Below are 16895 nucleotides of genomic sequence, written 5' to 3'. Positions count from 1 at the left end.
CTCCTTGAATATATGGCAGAAGCCTAAGTTTTGCTAGTCAGAATTGAGTACTATGAGTAATAGAAAAATCATCAGTTAGTTAGAATCAGAGGATGGGGCTCCTATCTATCCACTAAGCTGTCATTTATTCAGGTGAATAAGACTGAGATGACTGTCCCATTAGATGACTTGTCTAGTTAGACCAAGAATTCCATCAGGAACTGTTGCTTACATTGGAGTCAGAGACAAACTGACTAAGTTTATGGGGATAATGGATTCCAGGATGAGGCTGGCATGTGGAGCAACTGAATGTACTTCCAGGCAGAGCCTTGATGATTTGGAGTCCCTCTACCCCCAACATAAGCTTTGGATTGCGATGCATCAAACTGCCCCTAGATCTGTGTTTGGCACACAATTTACTTTCTAAATCTCATTTCTCTCAGTTGAATGACTCTGGAAGTCATTAAATAAAGCGACAAAAAATCATTATAGATAATAGATAATTTTTATTTTTAGCTTTTTTCATATGTTTACCTAAACCAGGACTGAGGAGTGATTGAAAGATTCATTTATTAGAGAAATAATTACTGTGCAACTATTGTGTGTCAGGAACTAGGACAGACGTGGAAGACCGAAATGATGACCAAAAAATGACTGTCCACTTGTAGGTTAAGAAGGACGAGAGATGTTATCTCACAGCAGAATGTACAACTGAATTGTGATTAAGTGCTACAGGAGAGGTACCTGCAGCTCACACTAAGAATGTAGTAGGTGCGGTAAATGCTAGAATAAGAACGGCTGGGGAAGATCTTGTCCTACTGACTTATTTTCCATTGGCCGGCGGTGCCACTACATTCTACCACCGCCTACTTCACCGTTTCGCATTTCTCTGGAGTTGGAAAACCTCCTGGGGCGGGGCTTCCAGCAGGCCATGGCTACAATGAGTGAGCCTCTTCCTGAGACAGAAGTTTAGGTGTGGGGAGAGGGGAAAGAAAGCCTGTACCTTCCTTAGCCCTCTTCTATTAATTAATATACTGATGCTAATTATCCCGACAGGGTTAGATACTGTCAATTCAGAGGCAGAAATGTGTCATAGGACAGAGTTCAATGATGCTAGTGAAATAGTGGAGGCACGAATTCCCAGGTGGATGGCGGACACACTAGCTCACGCAGACAGGGGATCCAGGGGACCCCAATCAGGCTACTAAACCTTCTTTCAGCAAATTGTGGAGTGATGATGTCAAAGAAAAGCACTTCATTTTACAATTTTATTTACGCTGGGCTTTTACTTAAATCATCTCAGGCCGATATCTACGCCCCTCACCTCCCCATGTAAAAAACCCCCTATATGGTAACACTACTTTTAAACTTGCGGTTGTTTGCAGCCACAAATGAATGGGGCGATTTGCAGTTACTGGGCGAGGAAATTTGTTATTAGGAGACTCCAGCTCAGGAACAACTGCCTCAAGTCAAGCCAGCCCTCTGCGCAACCCCCGCGCTGGTGACTTACCTGTTCCTAAAGTAGTACTGGTGTGCTAAAGCCGTGGACCGCGCCTGCAGCCGGGCCAGCGTGGCCATCACCTCCCCGCCTCTGCTTTCCCACTGCTGTTGCTACCGGTCTCCAAGGCAACCGGGCCAAACCAAAAGGCGAGTCCCGGGGGGGTCTGACTTTTCGTTTATCCCACGTTTTTTCACCCTGTTTCAGTTTACAAAAATATTAGAAAATATTAACAAATTTTGAGTAGGAAACCAAGTTTAGTTGATTTGCCTCCGTGCGTAAAAACAGGAGAGAAAGGCGAGGCTCGCCGAGGGGAGGGGGTAGGAGGGCGGGTGGTTGCTCCCGACATCCGGTTTCCGCCGCCCGCCCGCTTCCGGAAGCTCAGCTCAAAATGCTGAACTGCTCTGTGCAAGTCGCTGGCGCGGTGGTGGTTGGAGTCTGTCCTCGGGCCTGAGCCTCGAGGCCAGGCTCCCGGGTGTCGTTAATGTTCGGGGCCGCCGGGCGCCAACCGATCGGAGCTCCCGCCGCCGGGAACAGCTGGTGAGGCTGGCGGCCCTGGGGATGGGCGAGCAGGACCGGGGTGCTGGCCGGAGGCCGCTGTACCTGGCCTGGCAGGGGGAGGGAGTGGTGGCGGACGACCTGAACACGGGCCTGGCTCCCACGCGTGCCTGGGATGCTCGCGATCTCAGGTGTGTGCCAAAGACCTGCGAAGGAATACAGTGAACGCTGGCTGACCGCTTGTCGAACACTCCGCGGGATTTTAGGAGCCAAGCTTTCGGTACTGCCGGGGCAGTTCACTTCCTCGAGATTGTTGACAAGATTAGGAACAGGAAGAATGCCTCCAAGTCCCGTGTTGCCCTTTCGAAACCGGCTAGATCGTACCAGGTGTCTTGGAAGATCAAATCCCAGAGCTCTAGAGTTCTGGAAGTTTGACAGTGGAAGCCACCTCGTCTTCCCACCCCACCCCACCCTACTTTTTTTGTTTGTTTTTTAAGAGCGGGTGTAACCTACCTGTTTCTGTCCTGAACTCTAATGAACGTTTCGTTACAGTTCAAAGGAGATAGGTATGGGAGTTTTTTAAGGACACGGAAACGCCAGGATTAAGTCTGGGGTTTGACTAGTCTACAGTAACACATCAGCCAATGGCACTTTAGAATAATATATTGCTTTGACTTTTCAAAGTGCTTCCACTTTATCCTCATGACAGCCCTGTGATAGGAGATTATTACAGGCTCGGAATACTTAAGTGACTTGTCCCAAACGGCCATGCATATTTTAGTCCTAGAGCTGGGAGCTGGGTGATGGATTTCCAGTGGAAAACGCCAGTGCCTGTCCTATTTCCTCCTGGGCTCTTTCCCTCCAAGCGCACAAGACAAGCAGTGAAACAAACAAGCAGATTTTCCACTGACAGTTCTCAAACGTAAATGTTGAAAGCAGGTGAAATGTGGCTAGAAAATGTATGTCCATTCCTAGATTGTGTAGCAAATGAGAACAAGGGGAATTCTAGTAGTCTGTGACCTCAAAGAATTTATTTCGCATCACCTATCGCTGGAAAGTTAAAAGAGTATCTTGTTTAAAATGTTTTGAAAGTGAGAAAACTCTGTAGTTCATTTTCCAGTGATTATAGATTGGTTATGTTCCTTCTAATACATTTTCCATTCATCAAAGCAGGAAGTACCTTTTTAAAGTGGTGATGTGATTAGTATATAATAAAACATATATCTCTTAAGTGTTTAGTATTTTTTGTTTTGGCAGTGGACGTTCTGTGTAACCACTATACCCAGCAAGATATGAGACATTTCCATCACCCCAGAGTTGCCTCTGCAGGGTACCTACCTTAATGTTTCACTATTCAATACCTTGATCAGGGAGGGAGGCAGAATGTGCTATGTAGATTGGTCTGTTCTTGTGTTGATGATGATTTGTAGGACAGGAGACTATTTAATGTTTTAAAAAATATGACTGTCCACTCTTTCCTCTCCCTTCCACCTAAATCATGTAAGGTACGCCTTTATAATACAGTTTTCTTTAAAGAGCCTATGGAGTTTTCACTGGCAGCATACGACTCACCCTTACGACGACCTAGTATAAAGTAGTGTCTAGCACTAAAACAGTTTCGTTTTTCACAATTGATTTTTAGAGAGCAGGAGGAAGGGAGAGACATCGATTTGTTGTTCCACAACCTTGGTGTATCAGGACCACCTTCTACCCAACTGTGCTATGCGGCCACAGCTGAATCCGTGTCTTTGAACGAAATTCTTAAAATCGTGCCTGATTTGGCAGAATGAATGTGTTCTAGATGACTGGGACCCTTATTTTCTAGTTTATCTCCACAACCATCCTGTCATTCAATATTTCTTAGTGGAAGTTTTTCATTCATTGATAGGACATTTACAATACTATGCTTGTATGTTTCACCTCAGTGGAAATCCCAGTGCCCCTGGAGAAGCTACTACTAAGTAACAAGCTACTACTAAGTAACAAGCTACTATCAAGTTGTTACTTGGTGGCAGGTTTTACATACATACTATCTTTTATAAACTATTGAGGTAGGGTTTTGTTTTTATTTTTTGGAGTGTAGAGATGGTGAGGGGACAAATATAGTTTAAGTAACTAGCCCAAGTGTCATATTTGCAGTATGATTCCAATATAGTTTACAAAAATTGTTAACCATCCTTGTATACTGCCTATGATATCTGGATAATATATATCTTAAGGAATATGTGAACTGGAAGGTAATCTCCTGTATTTGTTAACTGACCTGGAATTTCTGATGTATCTTAACTCTCAGCTACAACTTGCTCTCTAATGTTGAGGCTCTCTAATGACAAAGCAATTGGGGAAATGTAGATTTTTATCTTTTTCTTAACGTTTTGCAGAATAGACCTGATACTATATTTTATAGTAAAGAAGCCTAAGGAAGAAAAGTTTTATACAGTTAAACAGTAAGGATCCTGATTTCTGTGTGTCAGGAAATGAATATATATTTTTGTTCAAGTTAATCTTATAAGTGATTCATCTTATGTTTTTATTAAAAAAAGACATGAAAGCAGAGAGTGTCTGTCACTTCCTGACTCATCACACACATAAATTTTTGAAATGAGGATCCAAAACTTATCTAACTTGGTACATCTAATGTTAACCTTTTAAAATTTGATTTATTTGGTGAACAAACAATGTTTAGTATTTAGATACACTTTTCTTTATGTTTACACTAATTATGTTTAAATTCAATTTCTGGGGTTTTGGAAGAATTATTTTTAAAGATTGAACTAAAAAAATTTGTGTTGAGTCTGGACCTTTGTTCCTGTAGTTTCATTCCTACTTGGTATTTTGAGGGTTTTGGGGATTTTTTTATGTCTGGAATACTGCATAGTGGAAAATATGCATTTTTTAATAACAGCTCTTTTTTTTGTTGTTGTCTTAAACTTAGATTCATATTGTGACATTTGTCTGAGACGAGGTTCTGTTTCAACAATTAGGAATCAAAGCAGTGGCCACTGTGATTTCGGACATGTAACTCCTTAATCCAGGTATAGCTTCTTAGCATCCTCGTCTGTGGCAAGCTGGACACCTTCTAAACCATCTTTCATGCCCTTATATATGCTTTTACATATGCCCTTATAATATGTCCTTAATATAATAAGGGTATATTATATTTTTGATAATATGCCCTTAACTGACACATTCACTTAACTAAAAACTTAGAGTGTCTAACTTGTCAGTATGACAGAAATTTTGAAATCTGGATTGCCTAAGTTTTTAGTCATCCTATTTTTCCTTGGCTATTTGTTCATTTATTTAGTCCTCCATTAATTTGTTTATCCAACAGATTTTTTTTAAACATCTGTGATGTGTCAAGCATTGTGCTAGGTGCTTGCAATTAATATTCAATTGTCTTCCTTCTCATTGCTAGTCTAGGACTTCAGAATATATTATATATTCAATACATATTAAGCAGTTACATGCATAAGCAATGAATAAGACTAATTGCCTACATATAGAAGCTGCCTGGGTGCTCTAATTTATGCATGTTAACAGGAAAGACTTTGACGATATTTCATTCAGGCAGCTTTTTATTCAATAGCTTACGTTTTGAAAGCAATTAGAGTATAAGGAAAGAAACGAGTGACTCCTGTAGTCATTAAATGAAGTAACAACACATCAAAAGTACGCTCTTCAAATTTAAAAAATCGATCAATTTGCCTTATTCGATCCCTATGTGGAAGGTAGAATTAGACTTTTTTTTCTTTTAAAGCCGCCTGTGGTTTGTTGCTCACCGAGTTGCTAGGGTGAGGAGGAAAACAAGGTTTCCGAGCGTCCTGTGGTGACAACAGTCACAGGAGCAGCTGCCAGCAGCACGTCCACCAAGTGCAAGTTGCTGGAAGTCTGGCTTCCTGTGCGAGAGAGGCGGGGCTTTCTGTGGTGGGAACTGCGCGCCTCTCAACTTGGAATGGGGATTTTCTTTTTTTCTTATAGCTGCATATTATTAAGAAAGAAGTAGGTCTAGATGCAAAGCATTAATTTTTTTTTAACTTGGGATTATTTTTTAAGGTCTTTAAGATCTTGGGAGTCTTTAAGAAGTCCCTGAGTTTCTTGAAACTGTATGCAAGATTTTTGCACATGTCTGTTGTCCCTGCTTTCCCCAACATTCAGAGTGGTTCAAGACCTCAGAGAGGTTGAAGGTCTTGGATTTTATTATGATATCTTCAGCATTCATACTATGGTTATACATTTAAAGCAGGATGATTTGTTCTATCAGTGACCAGTGTCTCTTACTTAGCGATGACCTCTAACCACCATCTCTGTTGGAAGCTGAAATAACTGCTCTCACACGTTAAGGCCCCACTCTCATCCTCAAAGAATCCCTTCAAGTTACAAATTATACCCATTTTTATAATGAAATCAAAGTCATGAAAGGCAAGGACCTACATCCAAGATGGCTCTATCCAGCAAAGCTATCATTTAGAATGGAAGGGCAGTTAAAATGCTTCCCAGATAAGGTCAAGTTAAAGGAGTTCATCGTCACCCAGCCCTTATTATATGAAATGTTAAAGGGACTTATCTAACAAAAAGATCAAAACTGAACAGTAAAATGACAACAAACTCATGAGTATCAACAGCTCAACCTAAAAGACAAAAACAAACTGAGCAAGCATCTAGAACAGGAACAGAATCACAAAAATGGAGATCACATGGAGGGTCATCAGCAGAGAGGGGGAGAAGGGAGAATGGGGGAAAGGTACAGGGAATAAGAAGCATAAATGGTAGGTACAGTGTAGACGGTGCGGGGGGGGGGGGGGGCAGTTAAGAATAGGAAATGGAGAAGCCAAAGAACTTACATGTACGACCCATGGACACGAACTAAAGGGAATGCTGGTGGGAGAAGGGGTGCAGGGTGGAGGGCGATGAAGGGGAGAAAAAATGGAACTGTAATAGCATAATCAATAAAAGATACTTTAAAAAAGTAACCAGAAAAAAAGTGATTTCTCCAAGGTCTATGCAGCACTCAGGTTCCCTAGAGTTTCCTCTCAGCCTGTTTCCCCCCCTAGAGAATCTTATGCCATATTTGTTGCCTAGTGTTAATGTAATTAACGGTAATTAATGTACTGTTCATAAAACAGTAATTTTTTACATGTTTCAGAATAACACAGGTGCCACCACCCTGATACTATCTTTCTCAAAAGGAGAGGAAAGGTTACTTCTCATCGATGGTTTAAATAGTTAGGTCAGGGAGTTTCTCAACCAGCCCAAGTATCCACACCTAATGTTAGGGATGTTTAGTGTTGCCTGGCGGAGGACAGACAGACAAAGTTGACCTTTGACCAAAAATTTTTACCTACACCTGGCACATCAAAGTTTGGGTTGAATGTACATCTTGGTTGCTCAGCATAATTTAGTACCACGTGAGAAAAACAAAATGCTTAGCTACTCATTTCCCTTGACAAAGTCCAACCTTATGCAGATAGTGGGACTATAATTTTATTCTGTTTATTTGTACCATCTTAAAACAACTATTAATGAAATGTTACGTTAGACATCATGACCATTACAAACTGTTCCCAACAGATTTCATTTCCCAATGAAGAGGAATGGATTTCAAACAAAGAGAATTTGTTTTATAAATGTGAATAGAAAACTTTTTAATTAACAAAGTGGTAATTTACTGAGTTTTACTATTTACAAACTTTTTAACCTGTGGATGCTTAATAAGCACATAGGACAGTTCTATATTTCCAGGTTTCCCCTTCAATAGGAAAGGCCTTATTTGAGAAAATATCTGTAGGGTAAAGTGTTACGACGCAGTGGTCTTCAGTGTGACTGCGGGCAAAGGAAATAAATGAGCTGTTGGTCACGTGATGGCCTCTTCTAATGGCCTGAATTCTGTGAGGCCAGAGATGCCATTAGTTACTCCAGAACCAGGGGAGGCTGAGTCTTCTTTTGGACAAAGAGCCCTTATTATAATACTTGTTAAATGAACTTTCAGTAAATTTTTTAAAGGTGCAATATTATATTCAAAGATAGCAGGTCTTTCAGAGTACATTTCTTCTAAACTAGTGCTAAATGAAAAGAACAAAATAGTGAATGTAATAAAGGGAAAACAAAAAGGTAATGGAGAAAAGACCCATTTGGTTCATTAATACCCTGTTCTGACCTTGAGTAATACATAGAAGCACTTCCAAGGAAACAAGACGTTTCAGTTTTCACATTAAAAAAAAGTGTGTGTGTGTGTGTGTGTGTGTGTAGTGATTCATAAGTGTGTTCCCATAAGGTATTTTAAAAGTCAGAAGAGACGGATCTGGAAAATACAGACCGCAGTCATTGAAAGACAGCGTCTTGTCTTGACTGCTCTCAGTGTACACGCTGCCGACCACGACAACGTTGCTTCTTTGAACTGAGCTCCCTGCGCCGCCCACACCGCCCTGTGCCTGCTGGTGGTGCGGGGCTCCCGTCCCTTTTTCCTGGTCAAAGGGATATAACGCCCAAGTGTGAGTCATTTGGCTGTACAGATAGGTATATCCAGCCTGTCTCAGCAATTAAAATGCACCACCTGCAGCTGCATCAGCCATCAGCAGAACTGCTGACTGGATACTGGAATCGTGTCTGATTCCTGGCTATTGCTGGGCGAGCACTCAGGCTCTGGAACCAGATTGCTGGAGTTTGAATCTGTTTCTACGGCTTCCTGGATGTGCCTCTTTGGGGAAGCTGCCCTTAATCTCTGTCCCTACGAAACCCTTAGACGTGGGCCTGGCGCACAGTAAACGCCGAACGGTTAGAAGCTGTTATGGGTGCATTGCCTTATAAGCGGTAAATGCAGCTGAATCACAATGCGCTTGTTTTGGGGTTATCATTAAAGTGACAAGACAAAGCTGGAAGCTGTAGGGAGCCTGCAAATGCCTGAAATCATGGCCTACTGAGGACAGGTAAAGCAGGGGTCAGCCAACTGTGGCCTGCCATCACTTGGTCTTGTTTTCGTAAATAAAATTTCAATAGGACACAGCCATGCCCGTTCATTTATGTATTTCCTAAGGCGTTTTCCCCTTACGGTGGTGAAAGCGGAGTGACTTCGACAGAGACCCAGTGACCTGCAGAGCCTAACGTGCTTCTTCGTTGGCCCTTTGTAGAAAAGTGTGCCTACCCCCGCTATAGACTCTAGAAATTACACAATCCTCTACAATTAGACTATTTTCATCCCGAAGTGCTTCTGGAAGTTGGTCTGAGAGGTGACTGCTCAGGGTTCTCATGGGCAGGGTGCGTGTGTGAGTCATCTGTAATGTTTACAAAATAGAATCCGGAGCCTCCAGCACATCTGCTGGTTTCGACCTTTGAGGGCTGGGGTGGGAAAGGACCAGTACAATTGTGAAAGTTCCCAAGGAGTGCCGATGTTTGCCCTTGCTGACTGACCAGTGGATACTTTTCCTGGTTCAGTGGTTTCTGTTTAAAAAAAAAAAAAAAAAAGCTGAGGGGGTGGTGACCACACAGCACACAGTACAAATGACACCTTTTAGAATTGCGCACCCGACACCTGTATACGTTTATGAACCAGTGTCACCCCAATGCTTTCAATAAAAAAATCATAAAACAAACAAAAGGCCAAGTGACTGCTTCAGATGAGCTGGGGTAGAAAGGTGGGCTGTTTTTGAACAGTGTGGCCCTGGTCTGAACTTGAACGTGGTTTCTGAGTCACCGGGTTATGAGATTCTCGTGTGGTGTAAATCTGTGCCCTGTGTCCGATTAAACTCTTCTGACATACGTCACAAATCCTGAGAGGGCCCGTCAGCCTCCGGCCGCCTGGCATGTCATGGCGTGACCCACAGGGGCCGTGGTAAGTAGAGAGATGTATGTTCTTCCTTCTTAGAAATAGGCCCCGGGGACTGAGAAAGTTCTCTCTCTGTCTCATCTAGGAAAACGGGCTCTAGGGAAAAGGCGGGAGTAGGTTAAAGGACAGCTTTTTTAAGCAGAAGTAACTTTCCCATAATTACACAGTAAAAATGCCAAATTTCTGAGGCCTTCCATTGCTGGTATTATGCCCACTTTATCTTGACCTAATTCCTATGTTTAATAAACGAACTTATATAAGAAAAACGAGCTTAAAATGATCAGAATATTTGCAACTCGAATATCTGGGACAGGGAAATTCAACAGCTTTTAAACACTTGTGTCAGACTATTAATTTTAGCTAGATGCAGAGTGAATTGTCTGCTGGGAGGAGCTGCGTTAATGTGGTTAAGGCCGACTGTGCGCTTTAACTGTTCCTCTCCCTTTAAACATCGCAGGCACTTCGGCCGGACCATGGAGGAGCTGGTGCACGACCTCGTCTCCGCGCTGGAGGAGAGCTCGGAGCAGGCCCGCGGCGGCTTCGCCGAGGCCGGAGACCACGCTCGGAGCCTGTCCTGCCCGCTGAAGCGCCAGGCGCGGAAAAGGCGAGGGCGGAAACGGAGGTCCTACAACGTCCACCACCCGTGGGAGGCCGGCCACTGCCTAAGCGAGGGCTCCGACTCCAGCTTAGAAGAAGCAGGCAAGGACTACAGAGAGAACCACGGCAGCAGTAAAAAGGATCACAGTGACTCCGACGACCAGATGCTGGTGGCCAAGCGCAGGCCCTCGTCTAACTTAAACAGCAGCGCGCGGGGCAAGAGGCCGCTGTGGCACGAGCCCGACCTGGCGCTGGACAGCCTGGGCAACCGGACCCTGCGCCGCAGGCGGAAGGTCAAGCGCATGGCCGTGGACCTGCCGCACGACTTCTCCAGCAAGCGCACCATGACCCAGCCCCCCGACGGCTGCAGGGACCAGGACATGGACAACGACAGAGCTTGCCAGTACCAAGAGTTCAGCAGGAACAAAGTCAAGAAGAGGAAACTGAGAATCGTCAGGCCAGGACCCAAAGTCCAAGACGAAGGAGTAGTTCTAGAAGGTGAGGAGATGAGCCAGGCCAGTAAGGACAAAATGGAGTATGAAGAGCAAAAAGTCTCCGACGAGCTCATGAGCGAAAGGTGACTTTTCCATTTCCTATTAATACATGTAAAGATGAGTGTCGATAGTTCGGTGGTTGAATGTGTTTTGTATTTTAATTAATTCAGTTTTGAAATAATTAAGAATTATAATAATGAAAGTGATATTGCTGTGTAACCATGGTCATATTTCCTTATAATTTATGATGTTTTGCACAAAGGAAAATTGCCTATTTGATTTACACGGAGTCTTTTGATTGTGTAATAATGACTTAATTTTCAGCTACAAAGAGAAAAAGAAATAGATTTTCCTTGAGAAAGGACGTGTGTTTGAATAATAACACATCGTAACTCTTAGAACTGTGTTTATAATCATTTGTTTAATACAGAGTTTTAGTATTTGGTTCTGTTTTAGTTTCACAATTTATCAGCTTATTCCGATTACCGAGAATCAGAAGTTGATGCCACTTCAACGTGTGTGTGGCTTGACATTTTCAGATGTGGAGCTTGCTAGGAATTCTGATCCCTTATGACTTATAAAAGCCAGATTCCAGTCTGGAGCACCTGACCTTGTCACGAGACAAACGAGGGGAGCCAGGGCCCTTTCGCAGTCAGTCCACTCTGTCCCTTTAGGAAAGCGAGGCTCCACAACGACACTCGGCACTATTTTAGTGGCGCCCAACGGGAAATGCTCATTTTTCTTGTACACAGAACTAATGCCACTTGCAGGAAATGAGAAAGTATTGACACTGTTCACCCTTTTAGGTGTTCTTCACACCAAATGCAGACGTGAGATGCAGAAAAAACATCGCTCAAAAATGGTCTGGGAAAGAGTATTTGATTTTTACTTGTAGGACTCACATTTTAATCATGTGGATTGTGACCTATTTACATATGTGTGTATGTACAGGGTCCGGCACAAATAACGCCCCTCTTTTATCACAAAATCATAAGCATGTAATTCTGTACCATAACAGTATCACACTCAAGCACTCCATGTGACATTTTAGGTGAAATGCCCAAATTAAAACCATAAATGATTACACCCATACTATAACCCTACCAACCACACTCAAGCAGGCCTTACTTCTGCCAGACCCTGTATAGGTGTGTGTGTATACCCATGTGTACACACACACACATATAAAGTATTGACGCACTTTTGGTTTTTCTTGTAAATGTGATTATGATTGCAGATATGAGTAGGACCTGGCAAAATTTTACAGAGCGGACCTCTTATTAGAGATGGCTTACTTTGTATGCAATTTTTCTAAAGAAGTAAAAACAACAGATGCTTTGGGAAGGCTTTGGAAAGTTCACAGTATCTGCTTTTCTTCCACGAAAGCTGTCGTTTTCCTACCTGAATGATCTGTGGGTGCCAGTATCAGGCCGCTGTGGCCGGAGGGGGGGCACTCAGCTGGACTCAAGAGCAATTATCTCACTCCCACACTGGGAGGGAGCCTGTGTGGCCGCAGAGATAAGTGATAAGTGCTCGATTCTGGATTATCCACAGATCCCCTGCTTTCGGGGCTGATTGCCCAAGCCCCTCCTTTTATTGACGCCTGCCTTTCATTGACGGACTTCTGGCCTGGAAGAGAAATGAGATGGGACTCTTTATTTCTCTTCATTGTAGAAAGTATTTGAACACCTAAGACAGACATGCTCAGGATGCCCCGCCCTCCGCAGACCAGGTACAAACGGTCATAGCGGATGTTTTTACTCTTGAACACACTAAAGCAATTTTTGTCTCTTATTTTAAAATTTAACCTATGAGACTGTTTTTCTTGGTACTTAAAAGTTAGGTACATATTCCTCTTATGGGAAGACTGCTAAACATTTAAGGTATTTATCCAAGTTAACTTCTTTGAGACTACTTCCAAAGCTGTTCTACCATTACAAGCTATGTATTTCCTTGCAGCCGATGTAGAAATGAGCATTGAACTACTTCACCCTGTGTGTTTGATTAAACAAACCTGAGTAACTGTTTACTCTTCCCATGGTACCAAACCTAATGCTAGGACACAGCTGTTCTCTACGGCCCGTCTTCTGGAGCAGCCGACAGAAATGCGGAGACCGCAGTGTGTTCAGAGGAAGTTCTGGTGGGGACGGCCTCCGCCAGGAGCCGGGAATGAACGCAGCACTAGCCGTTCGGACCCTGGAGGGGACGAGGCGTTCCTGGGCAGAGGGGACTCTGCACAGGCGTGGACTGTGAAGCCAGTGTGTGGGGAAGTACTCGGAGTTCACTGCTGGAATGGAGAGTGGGGTGAGACCAGCCGATGAGCAGGTCCTGATGGCCTCCTGAGCTGTGGAAAATGGTTGCATTTCCTCATATATGTCATGGGCAGTCCGGGAAGAAACTCAGTTGGATTTGCATGTTATCCATTAGATTAACATGTTGTCGAGATAGCGAATGTGATCCTGAGGACCCTGTTCTGTCCAGCTGTCAGCTGATCTCCAGTTTGTCCTTAAGTGGGGGGGAGGGAGGGTTGGCCCTGACAGCAGAGAGGCTGCTGTGAGGGCTGGAGCCTGTGGAAGTTCAGCTGGGAGGATGAAGGAGAAAGTGGACTCTCAGAGCAGGTCCTGGTTCAAAGAAGAGAAAATACCGGAAACAGTTGGGGGACAGGAGGTTGGGAATGGTGTCCACACACTCAGTCACCAAGCCTTCTGGAATATCTGTGAATACCGCATTGTAAAAGTCACACTGAAGAACGTGGGAAGAGGCATCCCAGCGGACAGGCCATGAGGCCACCAGATGCTGAGAGCGGAAAGTCTGCCTTTCCGCTGAGTTTGTGTCCTGACTTACTGAGCACGTGGACGGCGACGCGATGTGGGGAGCCTCTGGCTAGATGTCAGGTGGTGAAATGTAAATAGGAAACCGCATCCTTTAAAACGGCGGTCCCCAACCTTTTTGGCACCAACCTTTTTGTTTTCATGGAAGACAGTTTTTCCACGGAACTGGGTTGGGGAGATGGTTTCTGGATGATTCAAGGTCACCTCCTGCTGTACGGCCCTGTTCCTACTAACAGGCCCGGACTGGTCCTCAACCGCTCCCCGGGGGTTGGGGACCCCTAATTTAAAACACATGTAAAATTCTCAAATGAGGACAAGGAGCCTTAAGTACTAAGAACTGGTCTTAGGGGATTCTGATTCCCTAGTATCTTTGAGAAGAGGGAGCAAGGCAGACAGAGATGAGAGATGAGAGAGGAGAGAGGGATACCACTAGGGGAAAAAAGGTAAAAGGACCAGAGATGGGGATGGAAAGAATTTAGGCGGGGACCCACCCACAGAGAGCCTTGAAATCTAAATGGAATCCGACAGGTGTGGGGAAGTAATCTTAGATTTTTAGATCTTTCAGAAGACTATGAAGACTATTTAGGTTTACAGAGAGGTTTGCAGAGGTAGTATCGAGTGCCTTGTATTGTTCCCATGTACCCCACACCCAGTTTTCCCTGTTACTGATGTCAGAAGATACTCGGGCCCATCTGTCAGAATTAATGAGCCAATGTGGACAGATTACCAAGGGAAGTCAGTACTTTATTAGAATTCCCTTTGTCTCTATTCGATAACCCTTTTCTGTTCCAGGACCCTATTCAGGATATCAGAGGGTATTTAGTCCTCACGTGACATTGTGAAAAGAGGAAGCTGGTTGTTACGTGGAATATACTAGAGGGGTGAATCTGAGCTCAGGAAGAGTAGAAGAGCATTTACCAAAGATAAATACATAAACAAACAGTGCATAGGTTCACAGTGCTTTATCCGTAAATCTGAATTCTGAGAGCCGTGAGAAACTAGTTTCTTTGTGGCCAGACCTGATTTGGCCTCTATTTAACGTGGATATTCATTCACTTAATCGAACAGTTGTACTAATGTGTGTGACTAGGGACTGCTACCTTAGACCCACCTGAGGCATTTTAGTACGTACCTTTCTAACATTAGAAGAATTCTGAATTTTAAGTAAGTTCTGACTCAGGGGCTTCGGAGAGAGAATTGTGACCCCAGGTTTGTAGGCCAAGGCCCTTCCTTTACTAGAGTTCCGTTGGCGGGGCAGACAGGGAAGCACCACTCACTCTCGGACAAGAAGAACGTCCTGCGGAGTTGGGGCAGCTAAGTGGCAAAAAGATCAAGTTCGTGGAGTGTCTTTAATAAATACTGTAACGTCACTATGTAGAGAAGAGTGTATGTGACGTGTCTGTAAATAAGAAGCGATGACTTGGGTGCTCTTAGAAAGTATTTTCTCTCATTAATAGTTGTGCACTGTAAGGAGACTTCCCACGTTCTCTTAATTTGAAGAAAGAGGAGAAGGTACGAGTTCAGAATTCCTTGGGAAATGTGTCACTCAAATTCCTACAGTTTTTGTTTGGATTTTTTAAAAAAATGTTTTATATTCATAAAATGTATATGAATTTCGATGTCATCTATAATTTTCATCCTAAACTGAATTAACTACTTAAAACAGATTTAGATGCTTTTTTTAAAAAAACAGGTTAGAGTTCTACATGTTAATGGAAAGTGTATTATGATATAAAAAAATCAGCTGGGGCAATCTGCTGATGGTAAGTTAAGAATTATAGTGAAAGGAGAGTACATGAGGAATTTTAAAGAACACCAGTTTTCTTCACAGGCCAAACCTCTTATGCTGGCACATGTTCTTGTGGCTTTTTAACCAACTATATTATCACAATAAGCACTGCATCTGTTAGAATGGACAGGGACAGTTTCTTCACGTCACTTGAATTCCTGCTGTTTGTTTCAGTTCGTCGGTTCGCTTTGACTCTGTGTCATAATCTCAAACTTCGGGGGAAGTAAGGCGAACCTGTGATTATCGCACGCCCCTCCTTCGTATCGATAACATTCTTGTTTGCTCAGCTTTTGCTCAGAGGGACCTTAACTTTGGATTTAGTGGATTTAACTTTTTTCTTTCTTGCCGAGTAATAGAGTTGTTGTGAACTCTTCAGTACTGCCTTTCCCAGAATATTTGCACACGTGCTCGTGAAGAGTAATTGCATCCCAGGCCCTCGTATCTCATGCACTGAAGGCAGGAAGGCTCAGGCTGCTCTTGATTGAGTCTTTCCCGTCCAGTAGAGCCGCGGTGTTCCCAGCTCGAGCGGACTCGCGCCGCAGGAGGAAGGAGTGAGCATTCAATGAAAGCGGGTAATAAAAATGCAGCCGTTTTGTCCGCACCTCGTAGCAGCCACATCTGGCCGACTGTCAGGGTCCCAGTAGGTTCCCGTGGTTTTATGCGCCAAAAATAATACGCTCTGGAGCGAATGGAACCAGGATATTTGCAGTTGGACTAAAACAAATCATCTTGTTTTCTTTCAGATCTTTGTCAGGCTTAAGTGCCGTCCCAGAGCTGCCACGTCTCTTTCAAATTTTACAACCGAGCGATCAATTGCTCTTTTGATCTTTTTTTCTTCTCTTCCCTTATTGCAGCGACTCCAGCAGCCTCAGCAGCACTGACGCGGGGTTGTTTACCAATGACGAAGGAAGGCAAGGTACTGACGTGTCATCTCTTTTTCTCTTTGGGAAAACGTCTTCGTTGTAAAGTCCTGCTTGTCACTAATGGTTGCCTACACTGAGGACTGCAACCCATTTACCTTGCACACACTTCGTAGTGGACTGGGCTTTAGTGTTCTGACGTGCTGGGAAAGCATTGTGTCTCCATGACCTGAAGTAACTGATTATCTCCAAAAGCCGGGATGTGGAGCTAATAATGTTCAGAAGGATTATCTTCCCTGAGAAAGCTTTACGTACCTCAGTCTTCTCAGTTTTGATTCTTTTAGCAAGTTCCCAAGACACTGGCTCTCCATCTCCACCCGCTTTTAAATGTATTTAATTCTGTGTAAGCATTCGTAAGGTTGGATTTGCAAGTCATCTGTCATTTTCATTTACTCGTGACATTTAGCCACCCTATCCAGTTTGTGAGTAGACAGTTTTCGTAAGTTCAATATTGTAAACTATTAAAC

At 43.6% G+C, this 16895-nt stretch overlaps 2 protein-coding genes across 14 annotated transcripts in view; one reads left to right on the top strand and one right to left on the bottom strand.

The window, feature by feature from the left end:
- SPATA17 (spermatogenesis associated 17) overlaps positions 1–1597 on the bottom strand; it is an 83236-nt gene extending 81639 nt beyond the window's left edge. Inside the window, exon 1 of the mRNA XM_024575942.4 lies at positions 1490–1597. Within this exon, the coding sequence (XP_024431710.2) occupies positions 1490–1557 (68 nt within the window). The 5' untranslated portion in view covers positions 1558–1597. The remainder of the gene's footprint in view (positions 1–1489) is intronic.
- A 252-nt stretch (positions 1598–1849) lies between these two features.
- GPATCH2 (G-patch domain containing 2) overlaps positions 1850–16895 on the top strand; it is a 126386-nt gene continuing 111340 nt past the window's right edge. For 11 of the 13 annotated variants that reach the window (XR_006653405.2, XM_045184532.2, XM_045184531.2 and 8 more), the window contains exons 1-3: positions 2024–2166; positions 10255–10971; positions 16363–16424. Coding sequence is in view for 12 of the 13 variants with exons in the window: in XM_045184532.2 (XP_045040467.2) it covers positions 2039–2166; positions 10255–10971; positions 16363–16424 (907 nt within the window). In the remaining variant the exon portion in view is untranslated. The other 2 variants (XM_024576031.3, XM_024576035.4) reach the window with 1 other exon arrangement.

This window comes from Desmodus rotundus, chromosome 10, assembly GCF_022682495.2.
Source record: "Desmodus rotundus isolate HL8 chromosome 10, HLdesRot8A.1, whole genome shotgun sequence".
Classification (NCBI taxonomy): Eukaryota; Metazoa; Chordata; class Mammalia; order Chiroptera; family Phyllostomidae; genus Desmodus; species Desmodus rotundus.
The sequence above is the reverse complement of the archived record's forward strand: the minus strand, read 5'-3'. Positions and strand labels throughout refer to the sequence as shown.